The 27,483-nt window shown below is 51.2% G+C and overlaps 1 protein-coding gene across 6 annotated transcripts in view; it reads left to right on the forward strand.

The window, feature by feature from the left end:
* FAM53B (family with sequence similarity 53 member B) overlaps window positions 1-27,483 on the forward strand; it is a 102,947-nt gene that overhangs the window by 18,884 nt on the left and 56,580 nt on the right. For 4 of the 6 annotated variants that reach the window (XM_084772715.1, XM_084772718.1, XM_084772716.1 and 1 more), the window contains exons 2-3: window positions 18,076-18,328; window positions 25,120-25,174. In XM_084772715.1, the coding sequence (XP_084628841.1) occupies window positions 18,251-18,328; window positions 25,120-25,174 (133 nt within the window). In that variant the 5' untranslated portion in view covers window positions 18,076-18,250. Of the gene's footprint in view, window positions 1-7,356; window positions 7,407-18,075; window positions 18,329-24,498; window positions 24,679-25,119; window positions 25,175-27,483 lie in introns of those variants that run through there. The other 2 variants (XM_084772719.1, XM_084772720.1) reach the window with 2 other exon arrangements.

Consider the following 27,483-nt stretch of genomic DNA (forward strand, 5'->3'; position numbering starts at 1 on the left):
AGATTTATTCTACCTAGTCTCAGCTAGCAAGACCGTGGTTGAGTGATTGACAGAACCAACAAGCATTGATTGATCTTGCTCTCTGGAATGCTCAAGATGCCCCACAACTGCTGTCAGTCCATGTTGGCCTGTTACTGTCCCAGGTGGCCTGAACTCAGGGACCCTGTGTAGCGGTGGGAACTGCAGTCAGTGCCAAGAATCAACTGGTTTAGTCCCTTCTTCTTTTACCCGAGTCTCTAGAAGTGAAGGACCCTGGAATGCCCGGAGAATGGAGGTATAGAGCCAAGAAGGCATGTGGTTGAGGCCATGCATCACAGCCAGTAGTGGGGTTGAAGGAGGCTGCTGAGATTTAGAGCTTGCTGAGATTGGGCCCATCGTCTTTGGTTGGCCTGTGTACACTGCAAAGGATGCTGGTAGGCAGCAGGGAGTCACTTTGCCAGCTTTGCAGTCTCTTCTCAGTTAAAAAGTAATTTAGTGTCTGTGTGTGAGCCCACACATGAGTGAGTGTGTGTGTGTGTGTGTGTGTGTGTGTGCATGTGACTGGGTATTTGAGTGTGTGTAATGTATGTATAGTATATGTATGTATGTATAGTACATATATATAGTGTGTGTAGATGTATGTATGTATGTGTGTGTATAGTGTGTGTATGTATATATAGTGTGTATAGCATGTATATGTATGTATAGAGTGTGGTGATGTATGTATGTGTGTTTTGTGTGTGTGTGTATATGTATGTGTGTGCGTGCATGTGTGCTGGGCACACATCCCACAGCATTTCTTGTGGAAGTTAGAGAACAACTTTATGGAGTTGGTTCTCTCCTTCCACCTTGTGTTGGTTCTGGCAATTGAACTTAGGTCACCAGGCTAATGCAGTAAGTGCTTTTACTCACTAAACCACTTAATTCAGTTTTACTTTATAAAGGAGGCCTTCCTCCTTCCTCCTTCCTTCCTTCCTTCCTTCCTTCCTTCCTTCCTTCCTTCCTTTCTTCCTTCCTATTTCCTTCTTCCTTCTTCCTTCTTCCTTCTTTCCTTCCTTCCTTCCTCTCCTGCTCCTTAAGATCTGGAAGATACTAGGTTACTTGAAGCTGGAATGACTCTTCTTTACTGCCCCAAGGCTCTGCCCTCCACTTTGGCTCCCAGCAGCTGTGGCACATTGGCCCTTGTGCTTTCATCGCTATAAGAGCACGTGGGGAGCGCGTGCCCTGCACATGGCTTGAGCACATATTTATGACTGTGCTGTGTGAGACCATCGTGATGCTCTCATCTGGGGCTCTGTGTGGCTACTCTCCTTCCCCAGGGGAGAGCACAATTGTTGTATTGTCTGTGGCGTTCTGGGTGCGCCGTGTGGGTCAGCACGGGATTGCTGTGCTGGGAGATGGAAATAGTTGTCTTGCAGTTTTTCTGTGGCCATTATATGAAAGGGGGAGTCTTGGAGATGCCCCCAAGATCCCCTAGGTCACTTGACTTTGTTCAGTTAAGTACACCACAGCCTCGCCACTCAGATCACTTGTCTGGAGGGCTACAGAAGAAGTAACCCGGTGTCTGGTGGGCAGACTGCAAGTTAAGGCAGAGCAGAGTAATGGGAGTGGGTGGCACCCTGGCCACTCTGTGGGCCTCCTGAGGGGGACTGGTATGTGCCCTGCCTGCCTAGAGCTATGAGAGAACACTCACCTCCCATCTTCCCTGCAGCTTGCTGGATGGAGTGTCAGACATGTTACTTAGTGGCTTCCCCTTACAATGCTCTGAAGCCTGAGTCTGACTGCTGAACTCCTATCCAACACTTGTGCCCCTTCTCCAGGAAATCCTGTTACCTCTCTCTTCCAGGCATTATTGGCCCGTCCCTCTGTGCCATGCACTCATCCTGTGGCATCTGTTATGCCTGTAGCTTTCCTGTGTGAGCATTAGCATCCTAGCACAGTCATCCCAGCGACAGGACTTGGGGCAGGACTCTGATGCTAGGAGGCTAGTGATGGAGGAGACATAGGAAGGCCGTGTTCAGGGTCTGCCTGTTCAGTTGGAGTCACTTGAATGCTTGACTCCTTGGGACAGCTCTGCCTCCTTGGTCCTCTGCACTTGTTGCAGTGGAGTTCCTACAAAGGCTTGGGCTGTGCAGACTATGCCTGGCCCGAGGCTAGCCTATAAGCACTGCCTCACCCCTGTTCTGGCTTTAGCCAGTTTCTTCTAAAAGCAGAACACACAGGAAACAGCTCTGAGGCAGGGCTCTGTGCCCAAGGCTTGCCTCTGACTGGGTGTGAGCAGGCCTCTGACTCTAGTGGCCCACGACACTGTTGAGTTATAGAAGGTTCCATAGAGGGTGTGTGTGTGTGTGTGTGTGTGTGTGTGTGTGTGTGTGTGTGTGTGTGTGTGTAGGGGCTAGCTAACCAGTGGGCGATCTAACGTGTGTGTGTGTGTGTGTGTGTGTGTGTGTGTGTGTGTGTGTGTGTGTGTAGGGGCTAGCTAACCAGTGGGCGATCTAACCTGTGTGTGTGTGTGTGTGTGTGTGTGTGTGTGTGTGTGTGTGTAGTGTGTGTAGGGGCTAGCTAACCAGTGGGCGATCTAACCTGCTCTGCGGCGGCGGCAGTGCCAGGGCTTCAGGCTTGGTCCTCTGTGAGTGAGTGTTAACAATAGTGTTTGGATAATGTGGGAAACTCCACAGGCACAAGGCATCTCAGCACCCTTTGGCAGCAGAGCTGAGACTTGCCAGGGTGTGATGAGTGTGGTGCTCGCCATTTTTAAAAACACAGGACCAAAGCAGATTGTGCCGTGTATCCTAGGGGGCCTTCCAGCTTCTCATGTTCCTCCCGCTGCAGCTTCCCCAAGGCTCAGAGGCACAGGCAGGCATCACCACACCTGGCTTTGCTTCTCTTCTCTTTTCTTTCAGCAGACATCTTCTGAGTAGCCATGTCGGCCAGGTCCTGAGGATGGGACCGACTAAGGTGCACTCCTGCCCTCTAGAAGCCCACACATAACTGTGATTGACGTCCAGAGGGATACCGAGCCTGAGTGCCTAGCCCAGGGGAGGGGAGAGGGGGCTTTCTGTCGATGGAGGCGTGAGCTTGAAGATGGTTAGTTTGGAGTCCAAGAGGGCAATTGGAGGAGTGTGAGCAAGTCCCAACCAGGCAGTAAGCAGAGGGCTCAAGGCAGGAAACAGTCAAGAGTATCTAGAATTAACTGAGCACGGTGGCACACGCCTTTAATCCCAGCAGAGGCAGAGGCAGAAGATTGCTGTGAGTTCGAGGCCAGCCTGGTCTAGGAGTCCAGAATAGCCAAGGCTACACAGAGAAACCCTGTCTCGAAAAACCAAAATCAAACTGAAACGAAACAAAACAAAACAAACAAAAAAGAGTATCTAGGAACTATAGGGCTTTCTGTGTTTTAAGTGACAGGCAAGGTATGTGCATGGCACCAGCTCAGCTGTGAAAAGCAGTCTTCTACTCCTCCCAGACCCCCAGCTATGCCCATTTTCTTGTACCTCCCCGAGCTGGTCCATGCTTGTGCATAGAGTCCATTCTGTGACTATATCAGCATCTGCATTCTTTAACATGCATGGGTATGGGATGCCTGCGTGCATGCGTATGGAGTCTACGGGTATTTTCCTTAATCCAGTGCTCCACCTTAGGCTTTCGGGGTTGTTTTTAGACAGTCTCTCACTGAACCTGGGGCTCACAGCCTGGCTGACCAGCGAGCCCCAGGTGCTTCCTTTTCCTGCATCTTCCCTGACCCTGTGTTAAGGTTGCAGATATATTGCAGAACCTTGGTTTTTTACAATAAGGTGTTATGGTTCCACAGTCAGGTCCTCCTACTTGCACGCCAAATACTCTGCTGACTAAACCATCTCCATAGCCCTTATATTTTATTTATATTAGCTTCTAAAAATGTTCTGTGGTTTTTGTTCAGATCAATACACAAAAGGGCATTCCTTGGAGAGCGGCCTTCCCCTGGATCTCATTTGTCCTCCTGTGGACAGCTGCTGTTAGTTCTTCTAGAGACTTCTGTCCTTTAGTACAGTATCCGGTTTCTGCCAAGTGGGAGCCGATGTACCCATTCTTCCGTTTCCTCCTTTTGACTAGGCGCTGTCTGGAAGGTGTTCTGTTGAGGGAGTTGCATTCTCAGAGGCCTCTGCAAACTGCACTTCGGGTTTGGCACGAACGGCTCGGCACTTGCTCGTGCTGCCCCTCCTGTCCGGTGGTCAGGGCACTTCCGGGCTTGGCTGCACCACGTGGTCTGTGCACTTTGCACATGAGTAGGACACATAGATAGGCACTCATGTGGTTCAAAGGGACATCAGGAAGGGTAGCAGCAGAATGGGACTAGGACACTGTGGCAAAGTCCCTTCTGTGGCACTTGGCTTCCATTGAGTTTTGGAGGAAGCAGTTTTGATACTTAGCTGCCTTCATCTGTGATCTCTCTGCAGAGGGGCCCAGGCCCCTGTGTGGGCTCTCAGAGGATGAGGCTTACTCAGGGGTGTGGTCAGTATTGCTCAAAGACTTCTGTGCTGACTCTGACCCTTGGGCCACACCCAGCAGCAGGCATGACCAGGCCAGCCAGGCTGAAGGAGCCTTAGCTCTCCCAGCCCTGCCCGGCGGGACCTCATGTAGGCAGATGCTCCTTCTGGGCACTTGATAGGTTTGTGCCACATGAACATCACAGCTGTAGTGCATGTTTGCCAGCTTGTTAATAACTGAAGTGAACAAGGGCCTGCTCAGGCAGAGGACACATAAGGCGTGGGAGGGAGCCATCCGGGAAGGCTTTGTAATCCTTACGGCACTGTGGTGCAAGTTTCTGGACCTCACAGAGCCCAGTTTTGTGACACTATTTGCTTTTAAGCATGCGCTTTCTCTTTATAAAATTATTTTACGTGTGTGTGTGTGTGTGTGTGTGCGCATGTGCATTTGTATCTCTTCTTCCTCTTCCTCCTCCTCCTCCTCCTCCTTCTCTCTCTCTCTAGGGGGGGTGTGTGTCAGCCAGAGATCAAACTTAGGTGTTGTTACTGAGGAGTCATCCACTTTGTTTTTTGAGACAAGGTCTCTCCTGCATCCTAGAGCTTATTGATTTGGCTAACCTGGGCAGTGAGCCACAGGAATTCCCCTGGTTCGGCCTCTCCGAGGCTGGAATTACAAGTGCATACCACTATGTTAAGCTTTTTAACCAGGTGTTGGGAGTCAAACTCAGTTCCCTACCTTTTACCTAGTTTTTTGTTTTTTGTTTTTTTGACAAAGCATCTTCCACTGGGACCTGGAGCTTGCCAGCTAAGCTGGGCTGGCCGGCCAGTGAGCCCCAGGGATCTGTTGCCCCTGCTTTGCCAGAGCTGAGATCACAAACCTGTTGCCACCCACAGCTTGCCATGTGTGTTCTAAGGGCTCAGGTCTTCCAGCTCTTGTGGTTGGCATTGACTGAAGGGCCCCAGCCCCTCTTGAGTGCACACTTTCCCTCTTGATGCATTCCGTTCGTCTTGGCGACTGCTCCTCCATCAATCATTACTAATTCTCACCTCTGTGGAAGCAGAGATTGTGGTTCTGGATGACTGTGTCTTCTACCTCACCACAATCCCAGCGCACCCAAAGTACTCACCCGGTGAGCCTGGTCGAATGAATTGATGCAATTAACCGCTCTCATAGGCCTTCCGGGACTTCCGTGTGCTGTTGACTAAGCGTGGTTTTTGTGCCCAGGTGCCAAGCTCTCAGCCTCTCACCCATCCGTATCTGTTAGGTTTGATCTGTTCTGATCTCATTTGTGGTTGACTTATTTAAACTTTATTTAAACTGTTATTATTATTTAAAAGATTACTATTTGTATGCAGATGTCATGAGCCTACATGAGTTTATATGCACCATGGGTCTGTGAGGGCCCTTGGAGGCCAGAAGAGGGTATTGGATCCCCTGGAGCTAGAGTTAAAGGTTATGAGCCACTATATGGGTCCCGGGGACCAAGTTGGGTCTTCTGCAAGAACAGTAAGTGCTCTTAACCACAGAGCCATCGCTCCAGCCCCTGCCATTTGTTTGTTTGTTTGTTTATAAGTCTGAGAGCGTGAAACACCTCCCTAGCCTGGCTTGTGGCTCAGGCTGCCAGCGTTGGTTTGTGGAGCTGTCCTTCTTCCATACGGCTGTATGCCTGTGCTGCTTGGTCTGGGAGGCGCGTGGAGGTGGAGTGCTCAGAGCCCCCAGTGAGCTTTACTGCTGACGCACTGAGTGGGCTTCCTGAGAGCAAGGACATCTGCACCAAAACCTGTTTCAGATGGTTCTGCCGGGGGTGGAGGGTGGGGGGGGCGATGGGGCGGGGGGTTGAAGACAACAACGTAATAACTGCAGCAGCAGCTGGCATGCTTGGCAGTTTGTCAAGCACTTTACGGTATGTTTTGGACAAACAATAGAGCAAATTTCTGTCTCTTCTGGAGCATAGGCCATTTTTGATGAGGAAGATGATGTGCTCATCTTTGGAAATTGGGTTAACTCTTTCAGGGTCCTTTGAATCTCCGGAGCTGTGCAGAGATTGGCTTGAGGCTTTGCAGAGGCTAGATAGCTTCCCAAGATGCCTTGCTTTTAGGCTGGGTGACTGGTTGGCTAGGCTGTTTCCCCTTTAGCCAGCCACTGATTCCACCCTCAGGTCTGTACTCTCAACCTTTACTGGAGACTTGGTGTAGAAGGAAGTGGAAAAGAATTTGCAAATAAGATACCGTCCTTCCTCCTGACCCCACACCCTGCCAAATAGAAAAAGGGAGAGACCCATTGAGCAGCTGCTCCTCCAAATTTCTCCCGTTGCTTCCATGGCCTTTTCAGTAGACCAGATGCCTGGACTGAGCTTAGAATGAGGACTTAGTGAAGCCGTTGATGGGGGGGAGGGGGAAGGGAGGGGGGGAGGGGAGATGTCTCCTTCTCTATCTCAAGATGCAAGAGTCCAGGGCTGTGTTGGCCTGTCTTCTGACAGAAGGCTGTCACGCATAGAGGTTCCCTGTTGTGATGCTGCAGCCAATGCTAGGAGTGGGCTTCCTGTAGCTGACCCTACCCTTTGGAGCCCTCCCCATCATAGGGACCAGATGGATGGCTCTGGCATTCTGACCCAAGAAGATGGCTTGTTTTCTGGTTCTTGTGTTTGTCATAGGCAGACCTGCTGGGCAGCGCTGAGCCTCTCAGATGTTGTTTTGGCAGCCGATGGCATTCTTGAACTTGTAGGTGTCATAGAACCTGCAGTGGTGTCGGGTAGAGGGGAAAACACAGAAACATATATGTGATTGGTTACTCTGATTAATTTCTGTACCACCTCTGCAGAATAGATTGGGTATGACGCCACCAGGTCAGGAAGGGGAAGTCTTGAGGTGTGAGCTGAGGTCAGGATGTGTTCTCTGTGTGGGTGGCAGATGGGAAAGCTGGGGCCTTCGTGTCTGGAGGGGTTCCTACAGAGCTTGCAGGTATGTTCCCGGTGTATCACACACAAAACAGGCACGATCCTGGTGTGGATGAGGATGTTGGAGCCGCTTCCCCCTGCGGTAACGTTGCTGCCTCGGCTTTGGGGCTTCTGCAAGCACAGGGCGGGCAGGAAGGCTTTTCCTTTCTTGACTGATCACTGAAGCCAGACTGTTAGGAAAGCTATGGTGTAGCCTGGGCTGAGGTGGGAAAGAGCATTTCCACAGAAGGGCCCTACGCCTCATAAGCATTTCCTGGGCTGGGGAGATGGCTGATGGGTAAAGTGCTTGCAGTCAAATATGAGGAGCTAGGTTGAGATCTGTCAAGGCACGCAAAGCCAGCGCAGCAGTGCACATCTTCAGTCCCGGGGCTCCCACGGGAAGGCGGAGAACCTTTAGAAGCTTGTGTGCCAGCCAGCTTGAGAATACTTATGCACGGTAAGAGATACTGCCTGAGAGCAGCTGACAGGCAAAGACCAACACGTGGAGTTGCCATCTGACCCCCACACATGTCATGATATGCATGATATGCATGCACCTGCAGTGTCACACATTAATGTGTACACACACACACATGTGCACATGTGGTTGCATTTTGTTTGTTTCTTTGTCTTTTGAGTTTTGTGAAGACAGAGAAGGAAATTCTTATTCTGAGAAGTGTCACAACTGGCCAATGGCTGATTCGTTCCCTTCTCAAGGAACCCTTAATTCAGAAGGCTGTTGCTGTCACCAGAATATGTTCCTGTGCTCCGGTGTGCTTGCAGACTGAGCTTTGAAAATGTACTCACACATACACTGCCACCCCCTGCGTGACATGTAGGAGAAGGGCTACCAGCCCCTTTCACCTGTGCACTCAGAAGGTCTGAACCTGGATTTGGTCCCCCAGGGCACCTTTGGGGGATGTCACATTTTGGACCCCGCGGCAGCCAGTGAGGACTTGGCTTTTGCTATTGCTCAGTTTCCCGGGGCCCTGAACACTGTCCATCAGCCACAAGTGGAACTAGGGGAGTGGAACTGGATATATCCCCATATAGTAATTGTCCTGGGACCAATGTGGGGTCCCCATGTGCATGTAACAGGTAGGGAAACTGGGGCTCAAAGAGGCATAGAGCCACACAGCTGATACTTACCTGTACTCGGATTCTGATAGAGCTAGTCTGGCCCAGCCTCCCATCTGTCAGGTAAGGGCCACTAGGCCTAAAGGGAAGTGACTTGGCAGACAAGGCGCTGCTGGCCAGTGACATTGCTAGGGCCAGAGTCCGCACTTCCTAAGCCCCATTCTACCCTCACACTCTGCACTGCCTCTTGTTTGAACTTCTCCATTTTGGGGGTTTGTCTTTAATTTTTTTTTTTTTATATAACCCCCTCATCTCCTTTGTAAATCACGGATTGATTAAATTCGATACAACATAAATAGGTCTGAGTGCTGAGCAGGTCGCGCTTGTCTTAGGCTAAGTGGCTTAACATTGCCGTAGCTTATCCTGAGGGCACCCGGCTGTCCTGTCACCACCCTAGTCTCTTTCTGCTCTTCATCCTGCCTCGGAGGAGAAGGTGCAGTGTAGCAGCTCTGTGCTGTCAGTAAGTGCTACTTCCCCTGTGTCCTGTTGCTGTTTCCTTCCTTTTGAGTTTGTTTAGCAAGTTCTAGTCTGCAGCACTGAGTTCTGGCTGAGTGGCTGCTGGTGAGAACTGGGGTGGGTGGGTGCGTATTGGAACCCATCTTGTTACTTCTCATTGATAAACAAGCTCTTGACAAGTCATGCGTCGCCGTTGGCTTCACTGTCAAGACACAACACAGGCCCTCTTATTTCCACGTGCGGATTGGTTCTGTTCTCCCTCGCAGTATTTCTCTGTCATCCCCCTCCCTTCTTGAAATGTTTGCTTAAGAAGAACAGAAAATCCCTGTGACACCGAGAGAGTGATCAGAACAGCCTAGAAAACAGTCCTGGGTTGGCTAATTATGTTTTGTTTCCTCCCCTTTATTGGGGGGGGGGTGGGGGAGGGGTGGGGGCAGCAGGCAAAGGCCAGGCCTCTTTCTAGCTGTGCACTGTAACTTCAAGTCCTTTTTCAAGGGTGAGACTCCAGTGGACTGTGATTAACCAAACCCCTGGGCCAGGGAGTGTGTATTCATCCCCGTGACTGAAGAGAACACCTCCTAAGACATGCCTCATTCTGAAGCAAGGACAGGGCTGGGGTGAGGAGGCCTTTATCACCTAAGAATGGCAGGTGCTTTTTGATGGCAGCAAGAAAATGCCTCTCATCCCTTGAGTGCCCAGCACCAGCGGTGCAGGTTTTTTGTTTTTTTGTTTTTTTTTTACTTTTAGCCAGTTTACAAGTGCTTAGTAAGTGTCTGCTCTCTGAACTATGCAGAGGATTTCAGGAGATCTAGGGATGCTTTTGTACTCCTACCACATAGGACATTATTTCCTAACCTTACACCCAGGCCACTAGAGTGCAGAGGGTTTTGTTTGTTTGTTTGTTTGTTTTTTGTTTTTTTTTTAATGCATCACCTAATGTCTTAGCAAAGGAATATAACTTATCCAGGGCCGCATGGCTCATCTTGGACTGATCTTGGAAATACGGCTGTAAGACTTTCCAGCTCTCTGTGCTGTTCCTCAGCTTTCTTGAACAGATAGACATTGATGAGGCTTCCGCCCTGTAGCCCAGTACTGAGGTTGAGGATGACTAAAGCAGGGCCGCACCTAAGAACTTTGAGAGAATGGTTGGGTGTGCTGTGGTAGGCCTCCGATGGGAGACAGAGGCCCCGGGGCCACTGGGAAGAGGCATGCGCACATATTCCAGCCGGGGGTGGGGCGGTGGGGGTGGGGGTGTGATAAGCAGTGTAACTCCCTCCATGCCTGGGAGTAGTAACAAGTTTCCCAGGTGATGGCTTTGTGTCCCCCTTTCACCTTAAAGACAGCCCTCACCTGCCTGATCCTGCTGCCTGCAGTGTGGCCTGTGGTGCTGTGTTTTAACCTATGTTCTAGAAGACTGGTGCTTGCCCTAGACTGCTTCAGAAGAACTGTGTTCAACAGGCGTATGTACTGCTTCAGTGTTAGAGCAGTGTGTGTGTGTGTGTGTGTGTGTGTGTGTGTGTGTGTGTGTGTGTGTGTGTATTTTAAGACAGGGTCTCTCTCACTAGCCTGAACTTGCCAAGCAGGCTGGGCTGGGTGACCACTTGTCTCTACTTCCCTAGTGCAAAGCTGTGTTTCCTCCCCCACCCCCTTGGGTCTTTTTTTTTTTCCTCTCTCTCTCTCTCTCCACATAAGTTCTGAGAATTGAATTCAGTTCTTCATGCTTGCAAAGCAAGCACTTTACTGACTGAGCCATCTCCCTAACCCAGGGTCTAGTAGATAAGACAGCCTTTGGCGTTCAGCAGGTATGAGTTGAGGCTTGCTGAAGAGTAAGCTCCAGGTTCAGTGAGAGACCTTGTCTAAAAAAATGAGGTGGAGAGCAGGAGGAAGTATGGTAACACACACACACACACACATACACACACACACACACACATCAACACACACACACACACCACTACACACACCACACACACACATAAACCATAACCCCCCCACCACCACCACACACACCATATACACATACTCACACCACCACACACATACCACACACACACAAACCACACACCACACCACACATACACACCACACAAACCACACACACACGCGCACACACACAAACCACACATGCACAGACAGGCACACATTTTTTGTGGATGCTGTTTCTATTGTGGGGCTTGCTTAAATCAGTGTTCGGTACTGAGCATGTCCTTAATGTCAACATCAGACTATAGAGGTTTTCTTTTTTTTCTTTTATTTTTTTTTTGAGACAGGGTTTCTTTGTGTAGCCTTGCCTGTCCTAGACTCACTTTTTAGACCAAGCTGGCCTTGAACTCACAGTAATCCACCTGCCTCTGCCTCCCAAGCGCTGGGATTAAAGGCGTGCGCCACCACCGCCCAGCCTCTATAGAGGTTTTCATTTGTGTCTTCATCCTGTCTTTCCTAATCCATCTTCTCTGAGTACTGAGGAGCCTGGCCTGGATTGAGCTGTGTGCTGGGGCTACACATCTCAGCATCTTCCCCAGGTTGAAATCACAGCCCCTTTCCTGTGTCATCTTGGTCTGGAAGGTGTTGCTCTGGATAAAGTCCCTAAGCTGCTTTTCACACTCTTCCTTCAGACGCAGGTGGCTTAGTTATACCCCCAGCAAGGAAGGGCAGTCTGAGGGTACAGTTCCTTTCTCTTGGCAGCCAGGGAGCAGACCCAGCTACCTCAGCTCTGCTCCTGCTCATGACTTGTTACACAATCTGCAGGAGACGGCGTGATGGTGGAGACATGCACTCCCGCAGATGGTTATAAGTTTGTTTCTAGATCTGTCTCCAGAAGACTTGTCACGCAAGATTTAAATGTGCATAAGACCTTCACAAAGACCTTGTGGTCTTGCCATCCCCTTCTGCTTCCTTTGCTTAATGAGAGGGGAAGTGGGGACGCTAAGGGTTGTCAGGAAAATCAGTGTCTGCGGCCAAGTCCACACTTAAGTTTCGGTCAAGAGTTCTGTTTTTATGACACTGAGATACTGCTGTCGCTCCAACCACACAGGCTGGATAAAGATGTTGAAAGAGGAAAAGTTAAGTTGTCCTGGCAATTTCCAGTGTGGTCAGTTTCTTTCTTAAGGGATAATAGCCTTTCTAAGTGATTAGTGGACTGCTTCCCCAGTAAACTCCTGCAGTCTTAGTATTCATGGGGAACTGGGCATGGTGGCGGCGCACACCTTTGATCCTAGCACTCGGGAGGCAGAGGCAGGCAGATCGCTGTGAGTTCAAGGCCAGCCTGGTCTACAAAGTAAGTCCGGGATAGCTAGGGCTCTATTACACAGAGAAACCGTGTCTCAAACAACAACAACAAACCCAAAACAACAAAAAAAGGATTCCTGGGGACTTGTGAAATTTGCAGAGTTTCCACGTGTTGATTCATTTAGCTTGCACACCTGCCACAGATGTTCCACGTGTGTGCTTTACCATTCTCCAGAAGCATTGTGCCTGGCCTGCAAGTGCTGTCCCATGGCTGCGTTCAAGAGCGTAAGTCCAGGAACCTCGCCGATGTATAGAAAACAAAAGCAAGGCAATTTCCTGTCAGGAAGGACTTGTGTGGAAATAGTTCCAGGCCATCCTGCACTCTAGAATAAGACTCCCTCTCAACAGCCGGGTAGAGAAGAAACCATGTGTGTGCAAGGTAGGGAAACAGGCAAGGAGCAGGCCTGGCTGTGAATGCTGGCCTTGCCCTGTTAGCTATGTGGTTCTAGCAGGTGGGTGGACTCAGGTGCTTTAGCCTTGATCTGCCCTTCTGGAAAATAAGAGCACTCCTTACAGCAGTGTCTCCTCCTAGGGATGTAAGACAAGTGAGACACTGGTCCAGGGTTGATGCCCAGGGTGATGCGTTGCAGGGCGTGGTACCATGGTTATGGTACCCTGGGTCTCTTACCCTGAGGTCTTGCTGGGTCACAGCCCTAGGAAACTTGGGAGGTTTGTTCTTTGGAGAAAGTCTATTTCTGAGGCTAGTTTCAAGTCCCTTACCCCTGTATCTCAAAGGCTGGGATGATAGGCGTGCAGCAGGTGCCCAGCTTCTAGGCTGTTCTTATATAAATGCACCATTGGGGTGAGGACTTGGGAGTGGGCAGGAGCCTCTGCCACACTTCATTGTCACTCAGGGATGTGACGTCAGGAAGCAGTAGAAAGTCTAAGGTGGGCTTTTGCTCTTACGCTGGAAATCCTGAGGTCGCCAAATGGGTCTCAAGGGGTAGGAGCCAAAAGGCACTGTGTCCCTATGGTCACGTTGGAGTGACAGCCAGGGGAGACCCTCCCCAGACACTGGACAGCCTAAGGGGTGTGAAACAGAGCAGGAAGTCATGGCCGTCAGGTGGGTATAGAATGTGGGGCCTGGCCAGTGTGACAATAGAGAATTTGAGTACAGATCAAGAGATTCACAGAGGAGATGGCGGGTGAAGACATGTGGTGAGACACGTGTCACAGGTGAGACACGTGGCCTGAAACTGTGCTTGCAGAAAGGGGGACGGATACCGGTGTTCAGGACTTCATAGAGCAATGCACTCTTTTGAAGCATTTAGGTCTGTGCTTTTGACATGCACTCATGAAGTGGGGTTTTATTTACATTTTTAAATTTGAGACTAGTTGAGAGGGGTCAATGGGGGGAAAGGTTTCTTCCACCAAACCCAGATGGATTCCCAGAACCCACAAGGTAGAAGGAAGGAGCCAACACCTGCAAGTTGCCCTCTGACCTCTACAGTGCATCATGTCCCGCACACGTACTCCAAAAGATTTTACTTTAAGATGATGTCATTTTCTACTCATGCAGATTTAAGAAATTAAACAGGAGCATGGGCGTTTTCACTGTTTCCCCTAATAGTAACAGCTTGTAAGACTGAAGCCCAGCGTCAGAAACAGGAAGTAGACAAGGAACAGTGGCGGTCAGAGCACGTCCATCCTCCCCAGTGTACCTTGTGCTGCTCTTTCTGACATGGCGTCTTCCAAACTCCTGAGAACTGCTATTCTTCAGTTCTATGATTTTTACCATTTCAAGAAGTTGTTACAAAGGGTATCGTGTAGCAATTTAACCCTAGGGGAGTCACTTTAGAAACATAACAAAACAAAACCCAGAATAGTTCTCTGGGGGGGGGGGGGCTCATGGAGTTCTTGGGTGTGCTGCCTGCTTCCTCCTGTCACTGAGTGGCGTTCCCTGGAATGGATGAGCCACTGTTTAACCATTCACCAGTGAAGGGCGTCCGATCAGTCTCCTGCTTTGGCCGTTATGAATAAGGCGTTTGTGTGCAGGGTTTGAGGTGAGCATGTTTTACCTTTCCAGGATAACTGCTGAGGAATGCGATTGATTGAGAGGCCGGATGGTAGTTGCCTGTGTGGGTTTCTGAAGGGCACACGTGGGATGGACAGGTGGGCAGCGGTGGGAAGTTACTAGATGCTGGTGAGTTGCTGCATGTGGCTGTGGAGTGGGGATAAATGAGCCTATGGCGCAGCTAACGTGGGCGGAGCAGCTTTTACCAGCACGGTAGGTGATTGTGTTAGTCTCTTATTTTAGGGTGCTGGTGGTTTGAGACAGGGTCTGATGTAAATGAAGCTGATCCTTCTGTCTTCGCCTCTCAAGGGCTGGGATTACAGGCATGAGCTGCAATGCCTGACTTGTTAGCTCCATCTTCTGCTGCTATGATAAAATAACTGGAGCTGGGTAACTTTACGAAGAACAGGTTTTATTAAGAGGGAAGGTTTCATGGCGTGGCTGAAGAACTGATAAGCTCTAAAGCGCTGGAGGCAAATGGTATCCCATTATGTGTAAGAGGGAAAGAACACACAGTGAGACAGGAGTGGCTGGGTGTGCCAGACATGTGCTTTAAAAAAAAATTTTTTTTTTTAATTAACTCAATCCCATGGCACCTGCTAAAGGACAGTGCTCCTGAAAGATGTGATTGGTGGTCTCTTACTATGCCCTGCATCCCCTTAACATGGCCACCCTGGGAACAGGTGCACCTCTGGAGGAACCTGCAGCCCTGCTCAATAGCTAGGAGCTATTCTGAATGTAGTTACAGAAAAGACCAACTGGGCCAAGCAAGTCCTGTGCTCCAGAGCTAGCCTCCACGAGGACATTGCCAGGCTTCTGTCTTGTCCCCCTCCTTCCTGGTGTCACCCAGTGTTTTCCTTATCTCTCTGCAAAGAGGCCAGCGTTCCCTGACAGGGTTGTTGGAGCCTGTGCCGCTGGTCAAAAGAATCCCAGGCAACTCCAGATTGTGGCAGGCTCTGCTGGTCTGAGTCTACCTCCTGAAGCTGCCGTGAATAAGCTGCAAAGCCTAAAAGTGTGTGCTGAGCTCGAGTCTGTTCCGGGGACCGTGCTGGGGCATGTGCAGAGCAAATGGCTCTCCCAGGAGATCCCAGAATCAAGTCTGCACTCAGCATGGCTCTCCAGCTCTTTGTCCTGTTGCCTTCCATGTACCCTGGGTATGGCTGCTCAGTGTGCTGTGCACTCACTACTTTCCCCATCATGCTCAGACTGCTTCGTTAAAACCATTTTAAATGCCACGTAGTATTATTCTGTCACACAACTAGCCTGTGGTTTGTTTTACCAGTCCCCTGTGAGTGGGTAGCCCGGCACTCCTGCTCTGGGCTCCTGTGCGCGGAGGCTCTAAGACTCCACTTCACTGCCCCACCTCTCCGCTCTCAGCATGTGGATAGCACTGCCTCTTTCCAGAGCTGTGAAGAGCAGGGATGGTGCCATACTTCCTCCTTCTCTAGACCCATGGTCCTTTACCTACCACCCAGGTACACAAGTGTTTACAGCGCTCCCATCGCTAGTGCAGCCCACCTCTGCCAACTCTGGTCCTTTGTAGGGCTACAGCGAGGGTGGAGCTGGTAAGAGTGGGGAGGCCCACTGCTGTCACCGTCCACTTTGTAGCTTTGTGCAGAGCTGTGGCTGGATGGGTTGTCATGTGTCCATGGCAATAGATTTCCACAGCATTATTCTTACCAGCCTTCCAGTTTCACCAGAGAGATGGACCATAACACAGCCAGGCCCCCTGCTGAGGGAATATAAACAAACTAGAGAGGATGACTGTCTAGATGTCCATTGCTGGAAAGAGGGTTGGGATCCCAGGCTCCCAGTGAAACCAACAGTAGTAGCTACTGTCTGTGACTTCTCAGACGAACCAGGGGCAGAGCAGAGGGCTTAAGCTCTGCTTCCCAAGGATACAATAACCTTAAGAGTAGGCAGTGTTATTTCTTTTTTTGCCAAGAGGGAAACCAAGCCCCACAGAGAAATCATTAAATTTCAGGAGCGAGGGTTCTAACCCAGATGTGCTGGTCTCGGGATCTGAGTTTATGACCACTGAGCCTACCAGTCACCTCAGGGAAGGAAGCTGGGGGAGTTTACCTCCCAGGCTTTGTGCCAATGGCTGCCTGCCCTAGAACTGAATTGAGGCTCACACCCAGAAAGGTGATGGCTGCCATCAGGCCTCCCCTGGCGAGGCAGCACAAAGGGTCCCTTTGAAGGGTGAGCCCAGGGACACCTCTCCCGGCCTGCTCCTGATCCAAGCATGTAGGGGGCCAGCGGGCACTTCTGGCTGTGCTGTTGAGCCAGAACTAGGCGGGATGGTTTGACATTCCTTCCTTAAACACATCATACTTGGTAGAGGTGTGCGGTTTGTCGACGGGTATGGTACTGAAGCGGGAAACAGGTCTCCCAGCGCCACAGGGGACTCTTGACCCTCCTGGGCTTCCTTTCCTGAACAGTCAAGCTTTATAAACGCATGGACTCCCCTCTCCCCATCCCTGATTTTGCACTTTGGACGAACCCTTGTTTTCCAAGAAGGTGGAAGGTCATTTTCCCGTGCTTACCAGCTGGCCTGCAGTAACAGATTCAGTAGCACCCTCTGCAAAGTCTAATCGAAGTAAACAGGAAAGTATGATTTACAAGCTGGACGAGAAGTAAATAGCAGGGTGCAATTATTTTTCACATAGCAGCTTCTAAAACATTTTCCTGCACTGAACAGTTTGTTTTTAATTACACATTAGGAACAGCCTTTCTATTTCTTTATTGCTATTATTACCATTATTTTTTAGGTTTTGATGGTGACCTTTGGATCCTCATACCTGTGTAACTTTTCTTTGAAACTTTAACCACAGACTGGTTGGGATTGGGGAACTAGGACCAGAGAAATCACCTTGTAAGGATTGGCTTTTCAGAGCTGCAGAGACGCCTGTGCAATTTCTGCCTTTGCTTGGAGGAACGTATGGGTGGGTGGTGGCAGGGGGCGTGACATGGCTTTGGAGAATGGCAGTACTGAGGAGGTCCAGGCACTAGCTCATAGGTCACTTGGTTTGGTTCACTCTGGGGAAAGGGAAACAGTTACAAAGGCCTCTAGTGTTGTGAATATGTGGGAAGCAGGCACTGCCAGGGATGGGGTCTGTGTCTTTAAACAGACCCTCCTGATTTGCCAGTAGCATTTGTTTATAACTAGGCAGATGAGGTGAGCCAGTGCCCAGCGCTGGGTCCCCTTTCCTCTTTGATATTGCATGTGGGGATGAGGAGTATTGATCCTTAGCCAGTCTAAACTTGTGCTAATGTGAGCTCGATGTGCCTGCAAAGCCAGCCCAGCCAGTGGTAAAAGATGCTACATTGCCAGGAACCACAGATTGCTAGCACCTCAGAACCTGTGGTCTTGAAGATGTCTCATGGCTGGATCCAAGTCTGTTGCTCTGTCTAGCAGAGCATTGGCTGTTGGGTGTCCTAAGGCTAACTGGGGTGTGTGTGTGTGTGTGTGTGTGTGTGTGTGTGTGTGTGTGTGTGTGTGTTGGGTGTCCTAAGGCTACCTGGTGTGTGTGTGTGTGTGTGTGTGTGTGTGTGTGTGTGTGTTGGGTGTCCTAAGGCTAGCTGGTGTGTGTGTGTGTGTGTGTGTGTGTGTGTGTGTGTGTGTGTGTGTTCTGAGAAAGTGATTCTGGCCCTTGGTAACCTCCCAGAGTACATTTCCTCTGCTAAGAATATGGTGCCGCCCCTACTGGGTCCCCTGCATTACTGGGGCTGAGCTACATTATTGGCATCCCAGGCTTTCCTAGTCCTGAACCCTCTGCCTGTCTTTTTGTCTTTTCAGGTTGTTGTCTGCGTTTGGCCGTTCCCAGAGAGCCTTGTCCCCAGACTAAGCAACTGATGGGGAGCTGTTTCTGATGACATCATTCCCCGGGATGCCCAGATATTAATCAAGTCTGCCCACCTGAGGATGGCCTGTGCCCACCCTGGGATGCAGCCCAGTGCCTGAGGTCCTTACCATGGTGATGATCCTAAGGAGAAGCCTCATCAACCAGGGAGCTGACTCCATAGCACACAGGCCCTTCATCCCGGAACCGGTGAGGACTTCAAGGGCTGCATTCCTTTCTCCTCCTTTGTGGTGTGGCCGTGGATAGGCAACCAGGCTTAGCAACGTGGGAGTAAGCAGAGCTCTGTGAGAATGTTCCGTGCCTGGGCTGCGCGGCAGAGTAGAGTATAACTGCGTATTCAGAGGGAACTGCTTTGATTCGGGGCGGGGGGGGGGGGGGGCGGGGATGTAGATCGTGCCAGGGAAGGTTCAGCTGAGCCCAGCATTCCTTTCATCCCCACCTGAAGAAGGCTGTGGTTTCCAGGATGAGGGGCTAGAGTAGGGGTCCACGATAAGGCCATCCCCCAAAGGGCAGTTTAGGGTGAGGGTCAAGAGTGGTAGGCGAGGGAGAAGAGAGCACAGTTTGGCAGTAAGGCGGCAGGCTGTGGTATTAGCCACTGCAGCTGCCCGCTGACTCAACCGTGGTAGGCTTCTGTCTTGTCACCCACCCTCCTGGAGTCACCGGGTTCCTTGCCCTCTGACCAGACAGTGGTGGACTTCACACTTTTGGTGGGCCTCCTTGTCTCATGCTGGCAACTGCCACATTGTGACAAAGGAAGCCCCTCCCCATTGGCAGTGTGGGGAAATACCTGGGACCTGCACGTGTTCCGTAAGCCTTCACAAGCGCCTGTCCCGTGGACTGGCAGAGACCAACAGAATTGAGGAGCCTGCATGATTTGGTTCTGAGCCCTGCCCTTTTCGTCTAGAGTAGTTCCCAATCTAGAGGGAGGCTCCGCCAAACCTATGTATACAGTGACCCTTACAGAGCCATTAATGCCAGCTCACAGCCGATGCCCTGTTGAGATACAGGTGTGCCGAGGAGGCTGGCTCGTCTGTAAGCATATCAGAACCTCACAGAACTGAGGTGCTGGGTGTGGCCTTGAAGGCCAAATAGAAGCTGGCTTAGCAACCACTGAGTGCAACCTTATTTTCCAAACACGTCACTGAGAGCTGAGATCTGCTCAGTGGCTTGCCCACCTTGTCACCCCATTGCCCCAGTTCTTGGCCTGTGCTTAGGTCTCTTCCCTTAGGCTGGTACTGGAGCACCTATCTCTGAGGCTGCTCTCTGTGCCCCAGCACTGCAGGCACAAGGCAGAGAGCAGCAGCCAGAGTTCATCTAGTTGACGGACACTTGGGTCACTATAGCTGGAGTGGAGCTTCTTCAGGCATTGCACTCCTTCCATTTTGCCTGTGGTGTTTATCTGCAGTTTGATCCCTCTCGCCGTTACCCCCACCCTCACCCATCGGCCGTCATGTCCATCCGCTCAGAACCTTCCCCCGGCTTCCTGCCTCACACATACTGTAACTTTCTGCTTACTGCCCACAGCCAGTATCAGTCCCTGGCACAGAGATGCCAACCTCAGGACCTCTGGATTTCCTCCACAGCCTAGAACTCTTCCCTTAACACAACCCTCTCTCTCTTTCTGTCACCACTCAGCCCAAGATTCAGTTCTGCCTGCCCCATACTTTCCGTCCTCTATCCACCCGATTTTCCCCTTTTAGCTCTTACCCCTTTTTAACAGGTTACCTACGGGGCTTGGGTATTGAGTGATTGCTCGTGCTAGCGCGGGCACTTAGTGAAAGCCAGGCATTTGCCTTTCTCTCCTGGAACCAAGGCCTAGTGCAGAATCGCTGTTCAGTTAGAGTGAGTGAGTGCACAGGCTCCCATTGCCACGGCTTCTGACTTTGTTTTGGTCCCTGTGTTTAACCTGTAGCTGAGGTGTCATACGTGTACGCCATGCTTGTCTTGTCTTTTTTGTCAGTATTAACCGTCTTTTGGGGAAGGATCTGTAGACGGTGCTTAGAGTGGCCTTGGCCTGAGGGGCAGCCTGGAGGTCCCGAGGGTTGCGCTTCCTAGGGTTGGCTGGTTGTTGGCTTCCACGGCTGCCTCTGTGCTTGTCTAGTGTCAAAGTAGGACCTGGCCGGGCCTGGCCACAGAACCAGTACCAGGGCCCAAGGTCATGGAAGCAGTCCTTCCTGAGCCCCAGCATGAGGAACGTGGCCTTGTGCCCTCCCTAGGGGAGGAGCCTCGTCTTCCTAGAACAGAAGGGTGGGGCAGACTCATCCCTGCCTCAGGGTTCACTGCCTGCACTCTGGCTAGGAGGCCCAGGCTACACCTTCCAACCTCTGCTCCTCTTGCAGAGAGCAGCCCTTCTTGCCTCTGCTCTTTGCTGTTGGCCTAGGTAGGCCCAGAACCATCTGTCTCCTTTTCCCCTCTGCTCCAGATGGCAGGTCAGTAATTGGTGCTATCCTCTTCGGAGAGAGAGCTCTTCTTGTCTGTGAGTTTGCTGACATCTTACATACTGACTGTTGGTTATATTCTGGGCCAGACTCAACGTAAGAGGAAGTACAGCGTGGCCACGGAAGGTATGCAGAGTACCATGGAGGGTGCTCAGGCAAGGGCAAAGGGTGTTTCCATCTTTCTCCCTTAGACAGACGGGGACTGTGGTTCAGAAAACTCAGTATAGTAGGTAGTACATGGTCTGGCCAGTGCCTTTCCATGGTGGCCGAGTCTCTGAAGGTTGCGGCTACCTCAGGGAGAGTTCTGTGGGCGCCTGAAGAAAGAGCCAAACAGTGCCAGTCTAGTGATATCTCCCAGAGATGGAGCCCAAGGTCAGCCAGTCCTCATAGGGAGCACAGAGCAAACTGCTGGGGTCCGGCTTCGCATTCAGCACGGTGACAAGCAGCCGCACCAACCGCTACCAGTCAGCACAGAAAAGGTGTGAACCGGTTTCTTTTTTGTTTTCTAATTAGACCAAAAAGAGAATGGAACTGCAGGTGAAGATTTCACAAGGAAACAGGATTCTGGGGAAGGGTGCCTTTGGGACACCAGCCTTCAGGATGTGGCTGTGTGGTCCCAGCCTCTCCTGATCACAAGAGGGAAGGTCTGAGAGCCTAAGGTAGAAGGTTCCCTAGACCCGGGAGGACCCTGACGCGCCCCCAGCCGCTGCCCTGAGTCCTGGTGAAGAACGAGAAGACCTGTGGTGGTCTCTGCCCTTCCACAGTCACCACTCTTCCGTGCTCTCTTTTTAAGAGCTAGTGCTGTACACCTCTGATCGTGGTTCCTGGGAGGAGGCGGCAAGAGGATTAGAAGTTCAAGGTCAAGCTTTGGCTAGTTAGAGGCCATCCTTGACAAAAGGACGCCCTGTTTCAAAACAGAAGAGCAAAACCCTAATTCTGATAACAAAGGCGACTGTCCCTACTCCCGAGGAAGGTTCAGGAAAACGAACAAGAATTGACAAGTGCTTAGTGCATTCTCTCTGGGCACATGAACCCACTTTTCTGGGTGGGTGAGGGGCGGTGGGTAGGGGTATAGACCATGCTCACAACCCTGGCATGGCTTGCATACTAGGTGGCCATGACCATGTCTGGTCCTCTTTCCCTTGTCTGCCTGGTTGCTTTTCATTGCCCAGAGGGCTTTTCTTTCTCTTGTTCTAACATTAGCCACCGTCACTGGAAAGCAGCCCAGATGTTTGACCCTGGAGCCCTGAACTCCCCCAGCTCCTGCCCATTCGCCTACATGCACGCCAAGAGCCTGTCCTCGTTTCCAGAGTAACCACCTCCTTTGACCAGGCCAGCTTTCTCTCCCAGCCTACTCTAAATCCTGGAGCCCAGAGGACACAGGCAAGCGGCTGCTCTGGATAGAGGATGGTCTATAGCTGTAGATGGCTTGCTTGTCCCCCAAACCACGCCCAGTCAGCAGTAGAAGAGGCGCTGCCACGTTAAGGTACCAGAGCTAAGGCGTTCGCCCGATCTGAAACTGGTAGCCACATTAGGCCTCCTGTCCAGCTATCTAGGCAGGCCAGCCTGGCGCTTTGGCCTCACCAGCTCCAACCAGGGTCTCTGGTTGGCCACAGACTAGCTGAAGTCTGGTGTCTTTCACTGGGATAGACCGATGTGCCTTAGGGACTCCTGTGCCTGGGGATCCTCTCAGACTTGAAGTTGGGGCTGCCGCGGCATCTTTGAGCGCCTCCTCCGTTGCGCTGTTCCCTTCACCTTCTCTTCATCTCCTCAGGCCTGGGATGCTCTCTGCTTCCTCTGTGTGGGAAGGTAGGCATGATCCAATGCTTAGTCTCCATTTGTGGCAGGAGCATCTCCCCTTTCCACTGTGGCTCCCGTGTACTGTGTCGGCAAGAGGAGAGAGTGGCTCAGTTGTTTTAGGCAGTAACCTTTGAAGAAAGTTGTGAAAGCCGTGGGTAAGGCCTGGCATATACTCCCCCCCCCCACCTCCCCCCCACCCCCCCCCACCTCCCCCCCCCACCCCCCCACCCGTGTTTGCTAGCTTCTCTTTTGGAGCCTTAATTGGGTCCTTATTGAAGTCAGGGACTTTTTTTTTTTTTAGTCAGACAGATGTCCCTGAAGCCTCAATTTGATTTCCAGCCTTTGTCTTTCCTACCAGGCTCTGATTCCAAAGACTTCTCTTGTGACGTGAATCATCTTACTGAGACTAAGCCCTGGTGGGTTCAGACACAAAGAGGGAGGCTTGCAAAGAGGAAACATGCTCTCGCTTCCTTCCCTGCAGGCCTCAGCCTGCAGTTGAACTCACCCTTTTGCAGATTCCGGAAGTCTTGGGAGGCCTCACAGCCAGAGTCCCCTCTGGGGCTGCTGGCCCTTGGCTTGGCCCATTGGTTTGCTTAGCCCTTCTTCCTACTCTGGGAATAGAGGATTTGAAGAATTCAAGGCCTGACTGCAGGAATGGCATGTGCCGGTGGGAATTTTATTGTATTCTTGGTAGACTGGGAACAGGAAGGCTTGTGTCATCTTCCCTTGGCCCTGACCTCCCAGACCAGTGGAATGAATAAACCTCAAGCTCTCTCTCTCCTACTGACAGGGCACAGGTGTCTGTACTCAGTTTCCTGCTTCTGCATGTGAGACCTCAAGCCTTCCTTTGTGACACTTGTGTGCCGATAGTGCACACTCACTGTGCCAGCCTTCCTGTTCTCTGAGCTTGCTGTGGCCTCTGTCTTGGTGTGGCTTCCGTGGGCTCCGAGCCCATGTGGTTGACACTGGGCATGGATGCTCTGGGTAGAGCTGACTAGGAACCACCCTGAGCACCAAGACCTTGTTTCCCCTGGTAGGCAGGGCACCCCAGCAGGAGGCAAACCCCCGGTCCTTCTCAAAACCCTTTGCCGGAGAGTAAGGGGCCTGCCTGGGTTCTGTAGGCTTCTGCACTTGGTTGTGCGGGTGGTGCAGCCCTGATGGCAGGCTGTCCTCTGTTTGTCACCTGTTCTCTATTGGGTGACTTTGGTGTGGCTCTCAGCTCCACATCCTGCAGCATTAGCTGCAGGTGGAGGTACAGCACTTTTTAACTCTTTCTAGATATTTCAGTGTGTGGCTATAGGCAGTTATATACCAGGGGAGGACCTCGCTTGGTAATGGTGAAGATTGTTTTAAGCCTGGAAAAGGACTGTCATTAATAACTTTCTTGTCTACCAACACCAGCCCAGGTGTTCCTCGGGAAATTGGCTCTGACCTCTACCCACTTTAACACACACAGTCTACACCCTGCACCCCAAGTCCCATCTTCGTAATATAGTGAGTTGTCTGTGTGACTGTCCTGTTGGCGGGTTGAGCCCTCCTCCCCTTCTTTGTGCTTAGTCTGGGAAGGACTGCCCTTTAAACCCCCATGGGCCAAATGCACTGCTGACCAAGAGCAAAGGTCCTCAAATTGGGCACTGGGATGGGGTGAGAAAGCTGGTACCAGGCGCCTGCTACCTTATCTGGGTGGGCCAGGTGTTGCTTGTCAGCCCCACCCTCCTCCTGGGAGCTGAGGCTCCCACCCACTTCTCGCCCTAGAAGCCTGGCCTCTTTCTGTCATGTGGTAGGCGCCTGGAGCTTCCCTCAAGCTGGAACCTTGTGTAACAAACAGACTGAGAACTTCGTTCCCCCTTACATGACCAGCCCCCAGGGAGCCTGGATACAGAGAACTGTCAGTCCCTGCGTACAGTGTACAGCGTATACTGTAACCGAGTGTGAGGAAGTAAGGTAGCTACTCTCAGGAATGCGTGAGGCAGACCTTCTTCTCAGGGTCCTGCCTGAGATGTCTGCTTCTCAGTCGCTTCTGTGTAGGCCCCTTGCCTTGGATGCCAGATAACACAAGGGCCCACAGAGTATCCTGTGCTCAGCTTCCCGTGCATCCTGGCTTCTTTTTCATCTGTATTCAGCCGAGGTAGGCGTGGATTGTGAGGGAAGACAGAAAGTGTACACAGTGCAGTGGGAAACCCAGTGGACTTACGGTGCCCAGGAATTGGAAGCCATAGTGCCCAGGCTGAGACCTGATGGACGCAGTGTCAGTCTTGTGCTTCAGAGAGAATGATTTGCAGCAGCAGCAGCACTGTAACAGTAAGCCGGGTGGTAGAGGATGCTGTCTCAGGATGATCCCATGGGAACCCCTCAGGGAGTAAGAGAATGTCCCTGGCCCCTCACTCCTAGGAGGCCCGCCCCTCCAAGTTTCTTTCTAGCCCCTACTAAAATTCGGTTCTATCACTGCATCAAACCTCCCTCATACCCCTGTGTGGAGACAGTCACAGGCATTTTGTATGTATGGCTCAAGAGCCCATTAGCCCGCCTGGTCTGTGACTCGGGAGCCTTGGGGCAAAGTCCAGGCTCAGCGCTGTGGAGATGTTATCTCTTGGGCTACTTTCTTTCCCTATCCTCAGCCTGATGCTGCCTAGGGGCAGATCCCCCCTGTAATTGTGACTTTAGCTAGAGCTCGGTGCAGAGTCGTGTGCAAACGTGCTCCTGATGACGTGAAGAGTGAATAGCTTTTCTGGTTGTTTTCAGCACACGCCAAAGAAGATGAGTCAAGGACCTACCCTCCTCTCCTGTGGAATTATGGGTGAGTAGCTGCACATTATGGGCATCTTCTCCTAGTCCTTCCAGCCAGGTGAGACTCCAGAGGTGTCCCGGGGAGACTTTCTTCTGTGCTTTAACTATTTCAGTCCCCAGAACGGCTGGAGTGGACCAAGAGGTTGCTGGGTGTGAAGGTGAGGGGCACTGGTGTGTGGTTCATAGGCACCATTTCCAACTCCAGCATTGAGTTCTAGCTGATTATTAAGTAATTTATGGTGATTTTTTTTCATTCAGAAAATATATCATAGGTTAGGAAGTAAAAATCCCTTAAATTATACTATTCTCTCCATCCCCTGCCTCTCTCTCCCCTCCCCTCCCCTCCCCCTCCCCCTTTCCCCTCCCCTTTCCTTTCCCCTTTCCCCTCCCGCTTCCCCTCTCCCTCTTTTTGGGTTGTGAGCCTTTAACTGCTGAGCCATCTCTCCAGCCCAAATTCTGGTTTTCAGTGATAGCTCCTATTGATACTTCCGTGTGTGTGTGTGTGTGTGTGTGTGTGTGTGTGTGTGTGTGTGTGTGTTTTGCATTTTTTCACATAACCAAGTCCACCATGTACATATAATGCTATAAACCGTGTTTGTTTTTGCACTTAGTAATTCCTACAGTAGGGAAATGACTCAGGGCCTGCATCTTTTTTGTGTGTGTGTGTGGCAGAGTCTCTCTGTGTACCCTTGACTGTCCTGGACTCGCTTTGTAGACCAGGCTGGCCTCGAACTCACATCGATCCGCCTGCCTCTGCCTCCCAAGTGCTGGAATTACAGGCGTGCGTCACCACGCCCAGTTTAGGTCCTGCATCTTAATGCTGTAGAGTGCTGCACAGTGTGGATACATTGAAATATCCTGGGATAAAGGGACTGTTGGATTTTTAGTTGTAATGCACAGGGGTTTTCTCAGTCTGAGTTTTTGTCTTTTGTCTCATATTTTTACGATAGTGCCAGTGTGTCTGTGCACACGTGATGCTGGTTCTTGTAAAGGGAAGAAAGGATGGTTGCATTAGTTACATGCTTTTTTTTTTTTTTGATGCTCTACAGATGGATTCTATGATGTCTAGGTTGAGTCAGAGACCAGACCTCAGTGATGGACTACCGTAGCACGCTTGCAGACTCAGGGCTTTACAGGGCTGTGTGAGGTCGTCCTCACCCTCCTTTCTCTGTATCTAGTGGCTTTGTTTTCTAATTTCCAGGCCCTTCCCAAGGCTCAGACCATGAGTGCACAGGGGACTCAGGTCTGCCATGATGAGCCCCGCCACTCACATTGTTTACAGCTTCAAAGCCTGGCAGGTGCTTGTTCATACCTGGGGAAACTGAGGCCCAGTGACTCTCTGAAAGTTCTCTTAGGAAATAGAATTAGACTATGTGTCAGAGAAGGACAGTTATTTTCTTTTCAGTACCTGCTATAGTGCAGGCCCCTAGACGTCTCTTCTTGTTGCTGCTACCCATGGGAGATCGAAACAGGGAAGCCACTTGGCTAACACATGTCTGTGGCCTTTCCTTGTATGACTGTATACTTCTTTGGTGGTTAAAGGCTTTGCTCCTGCACCATCAGCAGCAGCAGCAGCAGCAGCATCCCATGATGCAGAAGCCTGCAGTACTTCTGCACCCTGGGACAAGTCCGCTGTTGAGCTGCCATGCTTTGTCACGGGGTGGGGGTGTCATGAATGTCCAACCGTCACCCCAGGCTTAGCTTCAACAGAGTCAGACTAGAAACCTGTGCCATGGGGATGGCTGGCCTCCATTAAAAAAAAAAAAACTGCTCTGTTAGGCTTCCCTGGCCTTCCACTGTGAGTCCGTATAAGAAAGCTGACTCTAATGGGTCTGGTCTGTGATAAGCCTTCTGAGTTGCTGAAACTTAACTTTTCTGAGCTTCAGTTTTCTCATATGCAACAGAGCAGTTGTGGGCTTGTGAGGACTGGGACAAGATTGGCACAGCAGAGCACACCACAGAAGTAGTTTTGCAAAGAAGACTGAGACCTCAGCCGAAGATACTGTTCCTCAAAAGAGGCCTTGTATCTCAACAGAGGGACCACAGCAGCTTCCTTTAGGGGTGGGTATAAGTGGCAATTGTCCATGGGGCCAGAGTAGAGGCCTGGGGAAGAAGACAGGTGACCAGCAGCTCAGGTTATCCAGGGCCATCTGGCTGCCTGAGCCTGTGGGGCCCAACAGCCTGCTTTCTCTCCAGGGTGGCATGGGGCTTGGAGGAAGTGCCAAACTGTTTACAGGTTGACTTTTCAGGGAGCCCTGTCCCACCGGCTCCCCACTGGCTCTCTCGCTTCTGCAGGACGGTGCTAAAGCCCTGCCACTG

Source organism: Acomys minous, assembly GCF_964271855.1.
Source record: "Acomys minous genome assembly, chromosome: 2".
NCBI lineage: Eukaryota > Metazoa > Chordata > Mammalia > Rodentia > Muridae > Acomys > Acomys minous.